The sequence below is a fragment of the Parasteatoda tepidariorum genome, chromosome 7 (genome assembly GCF_982258835.1).
Source record: "Parasteatoda tepidariorum strain Cologne lab strain chromosome 7, Ptep-v5.0, whole genome shotgun sequence".
NCBI lineage: Eukaryota > Metazoa > Arthropoda > Arachnida > Araneae > Theridiidae > Parasteatoda > Parasteatoda tepidariorum.
In genome coordinates, this window is record NC_141761.1 from 8,027,719 (window position 1) to 8,044,635 (window position 16,917).

Here is a 16,917-nt window from a genome sequence, read left to right on the forward strand (position 1 = left end):
TAGTTTTAGAATTAAAAGATAGAAAGAAAAGCTCATTAAATATTCTTGTGATAACTTAAAGAGTTATTTCTTAATATTATAATGTTGCTATCACATTGAATGACTGTTGCTTACAACATAGGCATTTATCAGAACTTTTTTTTCTTTCCTATTAGCTACTCCAGATGAGGAAAAGGATGATGATTTCCGTGCACCACTATATAAAAACATACTTATTAATGGGGTTACAGTTAGAATGAAATGGTGTGTAACCTGTCAGTTTTACAGGCCACCAAGATGTTCACACTGCAACACATGCAACTGTTGTATAGAAGTAAGCAAATTATTTATTTTTTCCACAACTGTATTGGATTTTCCAGTAGATTGCTGGATTTTGCCAGTTTCTCTTGGTCTACTTGTTTCATTAAAATTCTCCTGATTTTTGTACATTTTAGAAAATTCCTGGAAATTGGGTAAGTTAAGTAAAAAAAATCCCTATCAGGGTTATTGTTTGTCCTAAACTGTGAGCATTGTTAAAAGGTGAAAATTTTATATGTGTAACCATTGTACACATAATAATTACATGTATTTGTAAATATTTGATACTTTTTATACAATTTGCTTTAACTTATTAAAGGAAAATAATCCTAGTAGGAAAAGATTTATAAATTTTAAAGCTCCACAATTCAATGAAAGCAAAAGTGAATACCTTACCCTTTTAATACGAATAAATATGCTTTAATACTGATAAATTATATTTTTGCATAAGGAAAAATAAAGCAATACTAAAAATAATTATAAACTTTTTAATAAAACAAAAACTTTTCTTCATTTTTCCTGTTCAAAAATTAACATTTTATTTTTAACAATATTTTTTTTAAATTGAGACATAATTTGAATAAAAGGTTTTGGACAGGATGGTTTAAACCCTGGTTTAATCCATTCTGTCCCAAACCTTGCCAACTCTGATCCCTATTGAAATAGAATTTTTGTACAAATTATTGCTAGAATATTTAAGTATTACTAATACTTAATGAAGTGAACCTCATTTATCATCAGTTCAAAATTTTTTTTTGTTCAGAAATGTTCAGTTTATTCTTTTAAATTAATTGAAAAAATCTTTTAACTATCTTTGAATTAAATGCCTATTAATATTCGAAATTATGAGTAATTATAATGCATAACATTTCAAAGTATGTTTAATGACAATCATAACTGGAAGATATTGCAATTTTTCCATTTTGATGACTAAAATGCCCTGTGTATAAAATATTTAGTACGTTATGCAACAATTATCTTGAAATTGATATTATTTCGTAATATCTACTGGATTTTTTTCTTTTCCTGTGCATCAGATTTTTTCTAGTAGAGCTTTATTACATAAACTTCAAACTTCTGTTTATCTGAATAATCCAATTTGTAATATAATGAGAATCTACTGTCTTAGCAAATGTTCTTGTTTTTTTGTTTGTTTTTTTTTCTTCTTTTTTAAATAGGTAGGAAAAGTATTTGTGTTTAGTTTAGTTTTATTCCACAAAACTGTTATAAATTTTTATTTCAAATTATTTATTAGCATTATATAAGGATGTTTTTCAAACATTGTTTATTAAAAAAAAGAAAGAAATGTGTTTCTGTGCTTTGATTACATTAAAGTATATTTAAGCATTTTCTTTTTTTAAACTCTGAATACTCTAAATTAGCTGTTAGTGTTATTGTCAGGAAAAAATATGGTTTTTAATCTCATTTTTTGATTTCTGTATTTCTAAAAGTGAAATTTAAAATGTTTATTTAAAAAAAAAAAAAAGAAGCAATCTTTTTTTGTGATTCAAACTTATTGATTACACAAAATATAATTTATGCTTTTATGTTTTAAATCCTGTATATTCTAAATTAAATGTTAATGTTTATTTTTTTTTTCAGAAGAAAGGGAATTCATAACCACTTTTCCATTTTTGAATACATTTTAAATATTTTTTGTACATGGAATGCTAATTTAAAATCGCAATGACACCCGCAAATTAGATATCAAAATTTAAAATATAACGAAAGATTAAAAGTGCGTAAATATTGAGATTTTACTTCATTTTTGGGTCTTTCTTAAAACATTTTTTATGCTGACGCTGTTTTTATTAAGTAACTTAAATACACTTTATCTATAAAGATCTTATTACATTCAAATAAAACGTAAGTTTTTTTTCTTTCAAACTTCTATTCTAAACTAGCTGTTAATGTTATTGTCAAGGGAGGAAGGGGGGGGAGGATTAATAATCATTTGACAATTTTTGTAAATGTATAAGTTAATTTTAAAATCTTTTTATTTATTTTGTGAAATAATCTAACTTAAGCTTACAATAACACCCAAAAATTAGTTATCAAAATTTAAAGTTAAAATTCTGATAATCTTTTCACAAAATGTGTGACTGAAAGATAAAAAAGTTTACAGAGATTTGACATAGTCTTTCATGGAATTTTTTTTAATACTTTGAAGTTGTTTGTGCTAAGTTGCCTCACAATGCTTTTAATTCAACATTATACAAATAGAATTATACAGTAGGGAACCGATTATCCGGAACGATCGGGACCATCGCTATTCCGGATAACTGATTTTTCCGGTTTTCTGAATTACTGCAAAAAGCCATTTTTTTTTATTGTTAAACCCAACTAAAAAAAAAAAAAAACATTTGGAAATAATCTTAAAAAGAAGAAAAAATGATGAAGTAATACACTAATGATTATTTCCAAAATGATAGTAAGGTAAAAATCTTTCAAAAAAGAAAGAAAAATCCTAAAATCTTATGAGGAAAAAAAATTTCTTTTAAAAATGGCGGGAAAATTCATCGAATTTCGTTCCGGTTTTTTGGTTTTCCGATTTTCTGATTTCCGGATAACAAGTTCTGTACTGTATATAAAATCTCAATTTTCGTACAAAAATTGTACTTTATCTTAAAAAGGTTTGCTATATAATTAATGATGTTAAACTTCTAAGGATATTGATTTAATAATTATTGCAAAAAAAAAAAAAAAAAAATTTTTATATTTAATTTAAATAATAATTTTTTTATGCATAAGATTAACTTTGATTTCAAATTTCTCAACTTTAAGGGTGCTATTGGATCAATCCTTGATTTTTTTTACCAACTCATACCTGCCAAGTCTCCTGTTTTTTAACAAAGAAAGGACTCCTGTATTTTAAGACTATCTGCTGTTTATCTGTATATTCTCAAATTTCTCCATATTTGTTGAAGAAATTTGGTGATAAAATATCCGCTAATGGCGAAAATACTTCTGTTGTTCCTCAACTAGTGGTGCTATTACCAGTACTGCAGTATGTTGAGTGTTTATAGTTTGATTAATTATAAGAATTCATTATAATAAACAATAATAATTATAAAAATCTTTAGATTAAGATTTTAAGATCTTTAGATTACATATTTTTTACTTCACTAAATGTAAATGCTTATATTATTTCCAATTTTTTGAATTTCTCTTATTAACTTACACGATTATGCATGCTGTATCTTTACTTGTAGCCCGAAATATGTTGCTAGTAAAATCTCTGTTACTTGTCTGGCAACTTACATCACTTTCCAGACACATTCTTTCAGGGTGCGTACAGACTCCTTATAATCCTTAGAAACTCCTTGGAAATTAAAAAAAGTCTCCTAGGAGTACTTGGAACTACTTAGATTTCTAAATTAGTCCGTAGAAACTCCTTAGATTATTGCATTGCATAGATGAACTTACTAAGTCCGCTATTGAATTTGCTGTCCAGGCAGGGAAACTAAATGATATGACTTAGCTGTCAAAATCTAATAGTTTAAGAAAAACTTTAAAAGAAAAAAAATTGAATTGCACGAGTTAGAAGAAGAAAAAAATGACAGCAAATAATTTTAATTTTACATGTTAGAAGAAAACTTAATTAATAATTTACTGTGATTTTTTTTTTTTTTTTTGTTTGTTTAAAATGCCTTAGATTTTCTTACGTATTCAAATTTAAAAATATAAGATTGGTAAGTTTTTATATTAATTTTTAACATCTATACTTTAACAAGATTTATTAAAATATTTGAAACTGAAAAATATATTTATGTGTAAAAGTGATAACTTTATTTATTTTTTTTGATGTAGTTTGACAAAGTCAAAATTTATTTCAAAAGGGCTAGAAAAAATATGCAAAATATACATTTTTGCAAGTTCCTCATAATAACTGTTTTTTAATTTTTAAAAAAAAAAACTGTCTAGTTATCTTTTACACAAAGTTTTTAAATTTTTGATAAGTCCTTAAAATTTTGCACTCCTTGGATTTCTTCTGATCTCTGTGTGAACCCTGCCTTTATGTTTATAGCCCATGTGATAACCAATTATTTATTATTTTTCAGACATTTGACCATCACTGTCCATGGGTGAACAATTGCATTGGTCGCAGGAATTACCGTTACTTTTTTTTATTCCTCATTTTCCTGAGTGTACATATGATTAGCATCTTTTCCTATTGTGTATTGTACATGTTGGAGCATCATGAAGAAATTCATCACAGAGATACCATTGTTACGTATCCTTTTTATTTATTGACAACTTTTCTTAATAATTTGGGAAATAGACAAAGCTAAATAATGTGAATGATGCTGAAATGTGGCATTTGTTTATGTTAGCAACTGTTCTTTCTATTTTATTTTGAGTAAGCCAAGCCCGTCAAGCATCAATTCTCTTAAAACACATTCTAAATTCTTTCGCAAAGATTCTTCTTCGGGGATTTCAATTCTTTCATTATATATTTACACAGAGACTCAACACAAAGACAGGCACGAATCCATGACGAACATGAGCAAGCTAATTATACATCAAAGTTGCTTGGTACATGAAGCAAAAATGTATCATGGTTGCAATAATATACACAAGCAAATAATAAATTTAAATAAAATAAGTAGATGAGAGAGAATTATATTTCAATATCTAATTTGATGTGAAATACGGCTAGGGATGAGATTTTTCCGTTTTTTAACGGATTTCCTCTTTTTTCTCTCGAATTTCAGCCTTTTTATTGAAAACTCCGTTTCTCTAGAAATTTTACTTTTTCTATTACAAATATTCCTCTTTTTCAGAAAATTCAGCCATTGACATAAAATAATTACATTTATTTCCGTATTTCAAAGATAAACACAAAATTCCAGCTACATAGCTACCAACCCTTCCGCATTTTTACTTATTTTAGCTATTTTCCCCATTTTTATGCGCAGAATATAAGATTTTCCGCATTTTTCCTCCTTCCACCAGATAGCTCTTATTTTTGTAATTCAAATGAAGCTGCTTCAAGCAAACCTTCTAGAAGTCCCAAGCCCAGAATCTGCTAATAGCTCCATTCTTATTCACGCAATTTTAATATCAAACAGCTTTTCGTATTTACATGATTTAAAAGTAGTGTGCTGCGGTTCTTATTCACGCGATCTGAATATCGTACATTGGGATATTTACGAGTTTTTTAAAACCTATGTAATTATTTGTATTCACGATAGTTTAAAATCCTATGTCATAATACGCTCATGCGGTTATAATATTATGCATCGATTTTCGTATTTATACGTGATTTAAAAATAAGGCATTGTGATTTGTATTTACGCGATCTAAAAATTATGCATCATGATTCATATATACGAGATCTAAAAATTATGAGTCGTGATTTGTATTTACGCAATTTAAAAATTATGAATCGTGATATGTATTTATGTGATTTCTATATCGCAGTTTGTATTCTCGAATATCGAGTTTCATTTTCCCGTGATTTTAAAGTCCAAGATCGCAATTTGTGATTACGCGCTTTTAAGATCGACTTTCGCGATTCCAGTAAGAAGTAAGTTCTTTTTTATTGAATTAGTTACTATAAAGGTGACTGTTTTTCTATCGACTATTATTAGTATATGTTGGCATTACAACATTAGCGGAATTTTGTGCTTGCAAAGAAGAAGAGTAAGATTTGTCAAAGGATGTTTGAAGATGAGCTAACGACTAAATTAATCTTCAATCTGTTAGTGCAACACCCTCTGTGTGTTGAGTTCAGAGGGTGTTGGTTAGTGCCAGTTTTGCTATTACTACAAGAATATACAAGCAATTTGACCTTGTTAAAGGATTTTTTGCTTGTTTTGTGAAACATGGAGCATTTGCAACAATTAGAAATAAAAAAGAATATAGCAAGCAAAAGTAATCACTTAAAAAGTGATTACTTTTTTTTTTGGAAAAAGAGTTACATAACTCAGCACTAAAATCCAAAATTTAAAAAATAATGTTGCTGTTATTTATGCTCAAAAATGCGAAATTCTTATCAAAAGAAAAATAATTATCTAAACAGTTGCTAATTATCATGTAATTTTTCAAACTTAAATAGCAATTTTTGTATGTTAAGGAGTTACTATATATTTCGACTTCACAGTTATTGATATGTTTCACAGGGCTCTAGCTAGATTAGATTATAATTTGAACATAGTGATTCTAATTGTAAAAGTTTCTTTTCTAAATAGTTTAAAAAGCCATGCTACTGGTATATTTGTTATAAACTACGTAACAGTATTTATTAAGAGAAATATAATATTAATGTGTGTTCTCAGTAGTTTTAATTTGCTAAACCAGGCACTTTCTCAAGTAATAATTGTCTCTTATGTGAACTGAAGAAAAATTTCATTTTCTAGCTTTATTATTTCAATTGGTAATTTTACTTTTTACTAAATGTTAAGTATCAATGTAATCATTTATATAATAATAAGTTAGTGAACAATTTTATGTCAACACATTGTTATTTATTATCTTAAATTGTCCGAAATTTATTATTAAAAGGTTGCGCGCATGTAAAATTTACTTGCTGGGAAATTCAGCTTTTGGCCAATCTCATCCCTGTAATTAATGTTTATTATAGTGTTTAATTAATAGGTGATGTGTGGGTATGGGAAGTCTTCTTGAAGTGTGAGTACAAAATCGGAAGAATTTATACAATTAATTTGAAGCAACAATAATTTTACTAAAAAGCAAAATTTTATTGTACCTACTCCTAATCATTTTGTAATACATTTTATCTATAGGAATAAAACATAAACTAGAAAATTAATGTTGATATTTAAGCTGTCGGTAACAAAAGTCGCGGATAGCCCATTGTCCAGCTCTGGTGAGACATATTTAGAGTAGCTACCTCAAACCTTGTTAGAATGATTAAAAGATGGAATAATTTTAAGAAATAGTTTTTATTCACGGGAAGTTCTAAGCAAAATCCTAGTTATATCTAGTAACTTTCTGATTTCGATTAATGGGCAAGAAGCAAGTGTGACATCAGATCTTTGCAAAATTAAAAACATTGTTTTAATTTTGTGATTTATTTATTTTTTTGTAATTTCTAGATTTGTTGTTTGTTTGTTATATTTCTGAAATCAGCAGATTCTGTTTCAAAACCAAATGATCAGAGCGAAAGGAAAACTCATGCTAGACCGTCGCATGCTACTCTAGTGCGACGTAAACAAACAACAACAATTCTAAGCTTTTTTTTCCTTCAAAAATAAAGACAAAGCTTGTCAGTTTTTATTAAAACTATCTTTAATCAGCTTTTTTTTACATTTCTCATCTAAGACATGCATACCTTAGCTGTATTGTAATCCTTAACTGTAATGTAGCATTGTTATCATTATCATCATTACTTTGTTATTTATACCAATATTAGGACTCACTGGGTTTCATGTAGTTCTTGTATTTAGAGGCAGAACTACTAATGAACAGGTAGGTTGTTGTTTTTTTTATCTGAAAATATTTTATCATCGTTACTTTGCTTTTTATACCACTACTAGGATTCATGTATATTTTATCTAAAGTGAGAAGTTCCCTAGTAATTCGTCTGGACCTGTGGCAGTGACTGATGAGGTATAACTATTTCAAGTAGGGGTGTGGGATCATTGTTTAAGACAGGTTTCAGCTCTGGTTGACGAGAGAAAGGGAATCCTTTTTTTTCTGGTGTTTGCCCCATAGTTAAAAGGAAGCTAACCTATCTGAAATGCTCTATTCTTGTTTTCATAGCAGTAGATGGTCTCAGACTTTATAGCGGGGGGAGTTCATACTGTAGACTAGGGGTGCACAATTTTAAAAAATGGCAATTTTAAGTCATCACGTTTTGACGCAATCAATTTTAACAGATTCTTTAGTCAATGTACGTTTAACACGCTTTCTTTAAGCCGATTTTATCGTAAATATAAATGTTTTTTTTTTTTTTAAACAATTATTTCCGCTTTTCTACACTGTTTCGAAAATCCGGTATTTTTATTATGACACGAGTTTCAGATCACAAATTTAAATAATCACTTTTTGTGCACTTTATTTGTGACAATTTCATCTTAAATCTAAGTGATTTTTTATCTTTTTTCGCAATTTTTCTTTTTTTTCAACAATTTTTTTCGGCAGTTATTGCTATGCATTCCCACGTATTATAAAAAATTCCAATTGTTCCGATCGCCCAATTAAATAATCCTTTTTTGATATGGTATTTCAGTACAGTTTTATCGTAAGTCCTAGTTATTTTTCCTTCGTTTTTATTTCCGCAACGAATATGATTTGGTCGAATGTGGTGATGAATTGTGATTTGATCAAAAACCAAATATTCTGCAAGAAAAAGAAGAAGAAAAAAATCGACTGAACGCCGTACACTTGGGGCCAAATAGCAAAATCTTTTAGCAGCATAGCAACACATGAAACTGAAATTTCAATGCTCAGAATAATATTTCCTGGAAAAACGTATTCTTAAATTAACTCTAAAAAATAAGGCCAATCAAGAACGTTTTTGAAAATGTTGAAAAGCAAAACAGAGAACATAAAAATCAATCTTTATTTTTGGAAAAAATTTTTAAAGCTAAACATCTCAGTTTTTCAATTATCAGAAAAAGCCAAGAAAAAAGAATTAAGTCAACAGAAATGCTATTAAAAATTACTGCGTTATAAGGAAAACGTCTAAAAAAAGTTTTTTTTTATTTAAAGAATATAAAAAGATAGAAAATGAAGATCTTAATGTTTTTAAATGAAAATCTTATGCCGAAAATCTCAATTTAAATTTTTCTCATTGCCATAATTTTGGAAGAAAAAGAATTGCTATAAAATAAATTTTATTAGTAACTTTATTTTTAAAAAAAATGCTGAGTCATAATAAAAATACCTAAAAGAAGAAAAACAGAATAAAAAAAAAGAATTTTTCTTAGTTCCTGAAACAAAACTTTAATACTGAAAATCACACTTTTCTATGTTACTGGTTATTTATATTACAGTACAGGAAAAGAGTGATAATAATAGTATGAGATGTTCTGTTAAAATGCTGGGTTATAATAAAAACAGCAAAAAATGGAGAGAAAAAATCCTTCTCAATTCTCAAAGTATCGAAAAAATTACAAAATTGACTTGTCTGATTATAATTTTTAAGAAAAAAAAGTAATATCCATAAAAATTCAAAAGTAAAAAAAACTTGGAAAAATACATTTCTAAAAAATATTCTGCCGAATATTTGACTCATCATTCAACCAACTGAATTTTTCACAGAATGGCCAAATACTCGTTACATCCCTCCCTAATTTAAATGCAATGTTATTGCAACTTGAGAAATTCATAAAATGATGGAAAACGTGAATTTTTAAACTGCTCGCTGTTGGTAGTTTAGATTTCAATTTTTTGTTGCTTAAGTGATCTTTTTCAATAAGAAAAAGGAAAATGTTTACGATATAAAAAAATCTAATAATTAATAAAGTACATTACAAAATAAGCATTGAATTTTATTTTGAACTATCACAATTTTGTTTTTATTTTAGGCTTTTGTTTAAGACCTATAAATTTTTCTCAATTTAAATATTTAATTTGAATTTATATTACTTAATTATGACTAAACTTTTTCCTACTTTCATTCTGTGCAATTGCAGTTTTTTTTTATTTATTAGAATTTAATTCTAAAATGAGTTTTCGTATTGCATGATATGATAAAAAAAATATTTCTTTTCTTCAATGTTTATTTATTTTGATAAATCTATTGTTCATATGATAAAAATAGCAAGGTTTTTTTTTTTTGTAAAAAAAAAAAATTATAAGTTTTTTTATTCTTGAATAAATTCTAATAATGGAACACTACTAAGTTATTGATATTACTGAGTTTAATGATTAAAAAAATGGAACGCTACTGTTTAAATAAACATTACTACTTTTGTCATTAACATGTCTAAATACATCTGCGGCCCTTCGTTAGCCAACTTGCTGTGCAAGTGACCCTCACTCAAAAAGGTTTGCACCCCTACTATAGACAAACTATAGTTCTTGTATTTAGTAGCAAATATATTAAAGAGGTGGAATTTTTTAATCTCTCTGAAAGTATTTTATTATCGTTGGTTTACTTTTCATACCATTTTCGGGATTCACTGAGTTTCATGTAATTCTTTTATTTAGTGGCTGAACTACTAATAAAATTGTGTTTTTGTTTTTTTATCTGAAGTTTTTTGTGTTAATGCTGAATTTGTAATGTGTAAATTATTAAACTTCTTCTGAGTGTGTCCAGAATGCATTTAGAGTTACATTGTATTTTAATTTTTATTTCTAAAGAGAACAATTTTAGTTCAAAAGAAAAATTTTATTAGCAAAATAATAATTTGATCATAAATTTTATCTAGTACCATCTTTTCCTGTGGGTGTTGATAAAATGTTGCTAATTTTTCTCCTTTTATGAGTTTGATGCCATGTGTTTGAGTTCCCTTTCTGTCAGACTAACTGTGGGAGGTTCTCATGGTTTTCCTCTCCATGTAATGCGAGTTAGTTTCATCAAAAAAGTCCTCCATAAAGATAAAATGTCTCCCAATACTTGATTCAGAAGTTCCATTGTCTTCTGGATAGGGTTTTAAATTACAAGCCTGCGTAGTTGAACATTAGTAGTCGTAAACCCAAAAATAGGGTCGATAGGACGGTTATAAAATAAAATAGTTTAAGCAGTGCTCCCACGGGTCAGGGAAAACCTGGAATGCGAATTTTTTTTTACTCTAAAAAGCAAGGAATAGTCAAGGAATGCTGCATTTATTTATTATTACTATTTTTTTTCCTTCAAAAACCTGAAAAATTTCTATGTTAAACCTGAGAACTATCTATTCTTAGAATTGTCATCAGCAGTAATCAGTTATTGAGATTCGAGTTAAAAAATTCTAACATCCATTACAAATATTTGTTATAAAAATTTCACATTTTAGTGAAACTTTTCTACCTTTTATCCTCATTCAAAACTTTTTGCTCAAAAAAGCGAATATTCGGAGTTATAAATAAGAAAATAAAAGTTATCTAGTGCATGGCATGTCAAATTTCATTGACATTTTCCTGATATACCTGGAAAAGTAAGAATTTTTTTTCTGAAATTAAGTGGGACAGTTAACTTAGCCCTTAAATGTTATTTTCAATTTCTTCAAACAGGATACTATGTTTTCTAAATTTAAAAATATTTAAAATAATTCTGCTTTATATTGACGGGGGGGGGGTGCAACTTTTCACCGTTTTTAAGACACTTAAATTTTTTTGCCTTATCCATAACTAAAAAAATAGTTAAGCTATTTCAGTACTGAAGTATCTGTCTTTCTCTTGTCACCTTGCATTTTCTTTGCATTGAAATGAGAGAAAAGATTACTGCTCATTCGGACAGCAGCATCTTTTTATCTAGACACCACAGGTTATGATACCCCAGAAGCTGAAATGAGGTCTTAAATGCTCTCGATGCTTTTACCACACTGCAAATTTCTTTCATTTTCTTATCAATTTGAAGACTGTATTTGACACAACTGGGGTAAAAAAAGACAATAGAAATGTAATCTTTGAAGTGTTCATATGAATGAAATATTTATTCAGACACTTGATAGATGATTATTTGTGATTATATATACATATATATTTATATATATTTGAAAGTTCAAAATGAAGATAAAACAAAAGAAAATTACAGACATATGAAAAAAGGGGGAATTAGGATAAAAAATAACGAACAACTGGGGGGGGGTAGATTTTTTTTTTTAAAAAAACTTTAAGAATGATTTATTAAATATTTTTGTAACAAGATTGCAAAATGTGAAAACAAAAGTGCAAATTGAGTGTAACTAGAGGAATTTTGTTTTAAAATGACGTTCTTACTGCATTGCTGAAGTGCGTTTGATTTGTTAGTTACCAAGGCTGGGGCCGAAATGTATATATATACAGTCGGACCTCTATATAACGAAGTCACTAAATCCCGATAATAAGTTTGTTATATGGAAAATTCATTAAATAGGAAATCACCTTTTGAAATACTTAAAGAACACAAAACAGGTTATAAACTCATAAACAAAGGACATAATTAAAATAGCAATTGCACCTTTATCTTGTAAACTAGTATCTACTATTTATTTTATAAATCTTAACCATAGAAGAAATCTGCATAGAAATTAGGGACAGAGCAAAATATTATCCAGTGTTACACTATCATGCTACATACATTTTCAACTAAAAAAAAAAGAGATAAATTTATGTATAATATTAGAGTAGCATTTATAATAAAAGTAATTTTTAGCATACATTACCGCATGCATTCTTAAATGCAATTGCTACTGATAACTTTTGTCTGAGTTTTTCGTTTAAAATGCAAACAAGAAGGGAAAGGGATTTTGCTTTTTTCTCTAAAAGTTAAGTGGCTTCGAAAATTAATTCAAGGTCATTGTCCCCATAAAATGCGTTAACAAGTTTGAAATGTTTCGGGAAATAGGGAAAGTGCATGTATATATATATACACATAAACTAGATTTAATTAGAAAATTCAAGAATTAATATGGCTGATATTTACACTAAATGCCACTAAGTAATACATGTCTAGTTTTTTTTCCAAATTTTTTGTAAAATATTGAAAGTCAAATCAGAAATAAAATTAATTTTAATATGTGCCCTTCTCCTTTCCCCAAAAAGCATTTGAGCTTAGGTTTTTTTGGAATTTGTGGGTCAAAAACCTTGGCTCCTCTGTAAATTCAGAATGCACTTAATAAATAATATGGTTTTGGACATGGAATAAATAACCTTTAGTACCTTTTGAAAAAAAAAAAATTTTGCCATGTAACTTATTTTATTATTGAATGACTTTATTTTCCTTCTTTGACAGGTAACTGGAAAGTTCCGAGGTGGATATAATCCTTTTTCAAAAGGTTGCTGGAAGAATATATGCAATACTCTTTGTGGTCCACAATATCCTAAGTATATACTTTACAACAATGTTCAATTTATCTGATTATTATTATTTTTTTGTTACAAATTTTAAACTTTTAAAAGTTTGAATGTTTACATTTAAATGTTTGGATTAAAAAAAAAATTAACTATTTGTACATAATTTGGGTTAATCCAGAATCTTGACTGTTGTTGACACCTGAATACATACCTGCCAACTCTCCTGTTTTTTAATGATTACTTCAGTATTTTACTACTCTCTCCTGTTTACCATCATATTCTCTGCATTTGTTTAAGAATTTTTATTTGAGAATTTACCAACAATTATTAATTAATAATTGGTATTATTCATTAAATATTTTTTATTAAGAAATTTGGCGACAAAATATCCGCTAATGGCAAAAATACTTATTATTCCTGTTTACCCGAATATTCTAAAATTTCTCTGTATTTGGTGAAGAAAATTAATAAAAAATAAGAAGTTTTAATTAAGAATTTACCTATTATTAATTAAGAATTTTGGCGATAAAATATCTGCTGATGGCAAAAAATACTTTTAATTCATAATTACCCGAATATTCTCAAATTTCTCCATATTTTTTGAAGGAATTTAATTAGTGATAAATTTTTTAATTAAGAATTTTGGCGATGAAATATATGCTAATGGCAAAAATACTTCTTATTCCTTAATAGATAGTGCTGTTGCCAGGACTGCCATATGTTGAGTGTTTATAGTTTAAGTAATTATAAAGAGTGGTTTAAAAAAGTCTCCTTTAGATTAAGATTTATATACATATTTTTTACTTTGCTAAATGTAAGAGCTTATATTATTTTCAATTTTGACTTACATGATTATGCATGATGTATCAGAACTTTACTTATAGCCCAAAAAATTTTAGTAAAATCTCTGTTATTTTATTTCTCCAAAGTTGGCAGGTGTGTGAATATTAAAGTGATGCCTAAATCGGAAAAGTTTTCATAAGATTTAAAAATGCTAATCCTAAGTATATACTTTACAAAGTATATCCTTAACAAAGATGTTCAGTTTATCCGATTATTTATTTATTTTTATTTTTGTTTCAATGTAAAAAGTTTGAGTGTTTACATTTTAATGTTTGCATTTTCAAAAAAAAAAAAAAAATTGTACATAATTTGGGTGAATCCAAAATCTAGAACTGTTGTTGACATTTAAATATTGAAATGAAAGGAAAGTCATTTGAATAATGAGGAAAGTTTTCAAAAGTACTGATCCTAAATATGCACTTTACAAAGTAATCCTTTACAAAGATGTACAATTTATCTTTTTAATTTATTTATTTATTTTTTTTTGTTGTTTGAATGTTTACATTTTAATGTTTGGATTAAGAAAAAATTACTTATTTGTATTTCATTTGGGTGAATCCAAAATCTTAATGAAAGAAAGAAAAGAATCTAAAAATAATTCAGAAAATAATGATTATCAATTTAATTTTAATCTGTATAAATGGATTATTCGATACTTTAAAGAAAGCTGTATTGAAGCCAATTTCAGTTGTTTTTCTTGGTTCAAACTTTAGGTGTGTTGCTGTTTTCATTATTAAAATGTGGTGTATTTTCTTCTGTGTTGCTGTTTTTGAATTAAATGTTTACTAATTTGAATCTTTGGTCTTGCTATTTTACTTATTTAGTACATATTCAAAAAACTTATGATTAGCGATTTATATTTGACCGAAAATGGATTTAAATGAAAAAGTTTCAAGTGACATATATAGTTCTAGGACTGTTGTGGATTCATCAATCAACCTGTGTTAAAAAAAAGTAAAGCAGTAATAATAAATTCTTGTTCAGGGTTACCACAGTACTTGAAAGTCCTTGAATTTTGCTGTAAAAATCAGGTGTAATTTGATGTACACACAATATAAAATTAGGTATTGTGAATCATATTTACACAATTTAAAATGTCATGCCTTGTGATTCATGATCTATTTTAAAGAAAATAAAGTTTGGTCAATCTTAATTTGTTATTTGTCAAAATGTACTACAAAAGATTTTATTTTGTTCAAAATACATTACTGATATTCTGAGGTAATAAAAATATCTTTTGTTTTTGAAATTGAAACAGTTAGGCTAAATATTTTTTTTTCAATTAATTTGATATGCTTGATTAAATTTTACATGAAATAAAAACTGGTCTCAGTCTTTAAAAATTGAAGAGCATACTGTCAATATTAAAAAAATTGAAATACTCAAGTTGATATAAATCACAATGTAGCGATCAAACTATTTCCATTGGTTGCTTGGGCTGCACATATTAAAAAATTGCTACAACTATTAAACAATTCAAAATTGATATATATGCTTCTTATATATTGATAAATATGCTGGGAATCCTGAGTTAATATACAGAAATTTCCTTTTTTAACACAATAAACATACCATAACCAATAAAAAGATCAGTTATTGTGTGTTGTATTGTAAAGTGTTAGTATGTGTAGTGTTAAGTGTTTATTATCATTCTTTATTTTGTCTTCGCCGCGAAATCCAAATTTAATGTTGCTTGTTAAACCTAGGCAACTATGTTTCAATTTTATTAACAAATGAAATTACATTAAAAGATTTCCTACTGTCACCATAATTGTTTATTTTTGTTGTAAAATGATAGTCATATCCAGTTGTTTGTCTGCTAGCGATGGGATCGCTAATTTTAGGGCAAATTGAGTTTTTTTTAAACCCTTTTTTCTTCAATATCAGCACACATCCAACTAAACTACCTTCTACCTAGCATAAGTTATGATTATATTGTTGTCTGCTTCTTATTTTATTTTTTCCATGCAAACATTTTATTTTATTGCATAAATACTTTTTTTTTAATATTACAAAAAATATGAAAGTATCCACAAAATTGGAAAATCTCTTCCAATGTATATGTGTGTGTGCATCCATATTATCTAACTATGCTATTTTTTTCTTAATGGTACTCCATTAAGAAGAAAATATTCACTTTGTCTAAGCAAATTTGACACTTTTTGCATGTAGACATAGACATGGTGCATAGTGCTTTTAAATATTGCTTAAAGGTGCTAATTTTCATTCTTTAAAGGTCCTGAAAGGTGCTTTTTTTTCATGGGGTGTTTTTAAAAAGTGCTTAATTTTCCTTTTTTGAAAAGGGAATGTTGATTTCCTCTGCGTATTATGTAAAAGCATGCTTTTGACGTTGTTCTATTCAGCATTAGCGCAATTTATTCAATCACAACCTATTTCAGTGTACCATTGGTTGTTGGCCTATGAAAAAAAAATCATTTTACATGTTTGATGAAATACTTACGAGTCCGCATGCGCATCTACTAACCTAGGTTCGGTGAGATTATTGCACTCTCATGTGCAACTCTGTTACATTTTGCTAGATATTCTCAATTTCAGGCTTCATTTTCCACCCTCTGATATTGAACAGAAAAATCTCTTAATCATTTTATCATGATCATGTAAAGTCTTTGAAAATTATTTTGTTAATGTATATAGTACTTAAAAATATTTTTTGAGTGCTTAAAAAGTACTTAAAGGGGTTTATTTTTTGTTAAAAGATTTGGCTACACACCCTAATAGACCTTTTTCTGGGGCTGGGTGTTAAAGTTTTGAGATATCACTTAAGTGTTTAAAGGTCTGATAGAGTAATGTGTAAAGATCTGCAGTCAAAAGGTAATATATCTTTCTCTTTTGCATAATGTCTTTTAATCCTATAATCAAGTGTTA

At 27.4% G+C, this 16,917-nt stretch overlaps 1 protein-coding gene across 1 annotated transcript in view; it reads left to right on the forward strand.

Moving 5' to 3' along the window:
* LOC107440706 (palmitoyltransferase ZDHHC8) overlaps positions 1-16,917 on the forward strand; it is a 35,663-nt gene that overhangs the window by 7,091 nt on the left and 11,655 nt on the right. The window contains exons 3-6 of the mRNA XM_043053382.3: positions 156-313; positions 4,359-4,531; positions 7,629-7,731; positions 13,127-13,218. Of these exons, the coding sequence (XP_042909316.2) occupies positions 156-313; positions 4,359-4,531; positions 7,629-7,731; positions 13,127-13,218 (526 nt within the window). The remainder of the gene's footprint in view (positions 1-155; positions 314-4,358; positions 4,532-7,628; positions 7,732-13,126; positions 13,219-16,917) is intronic.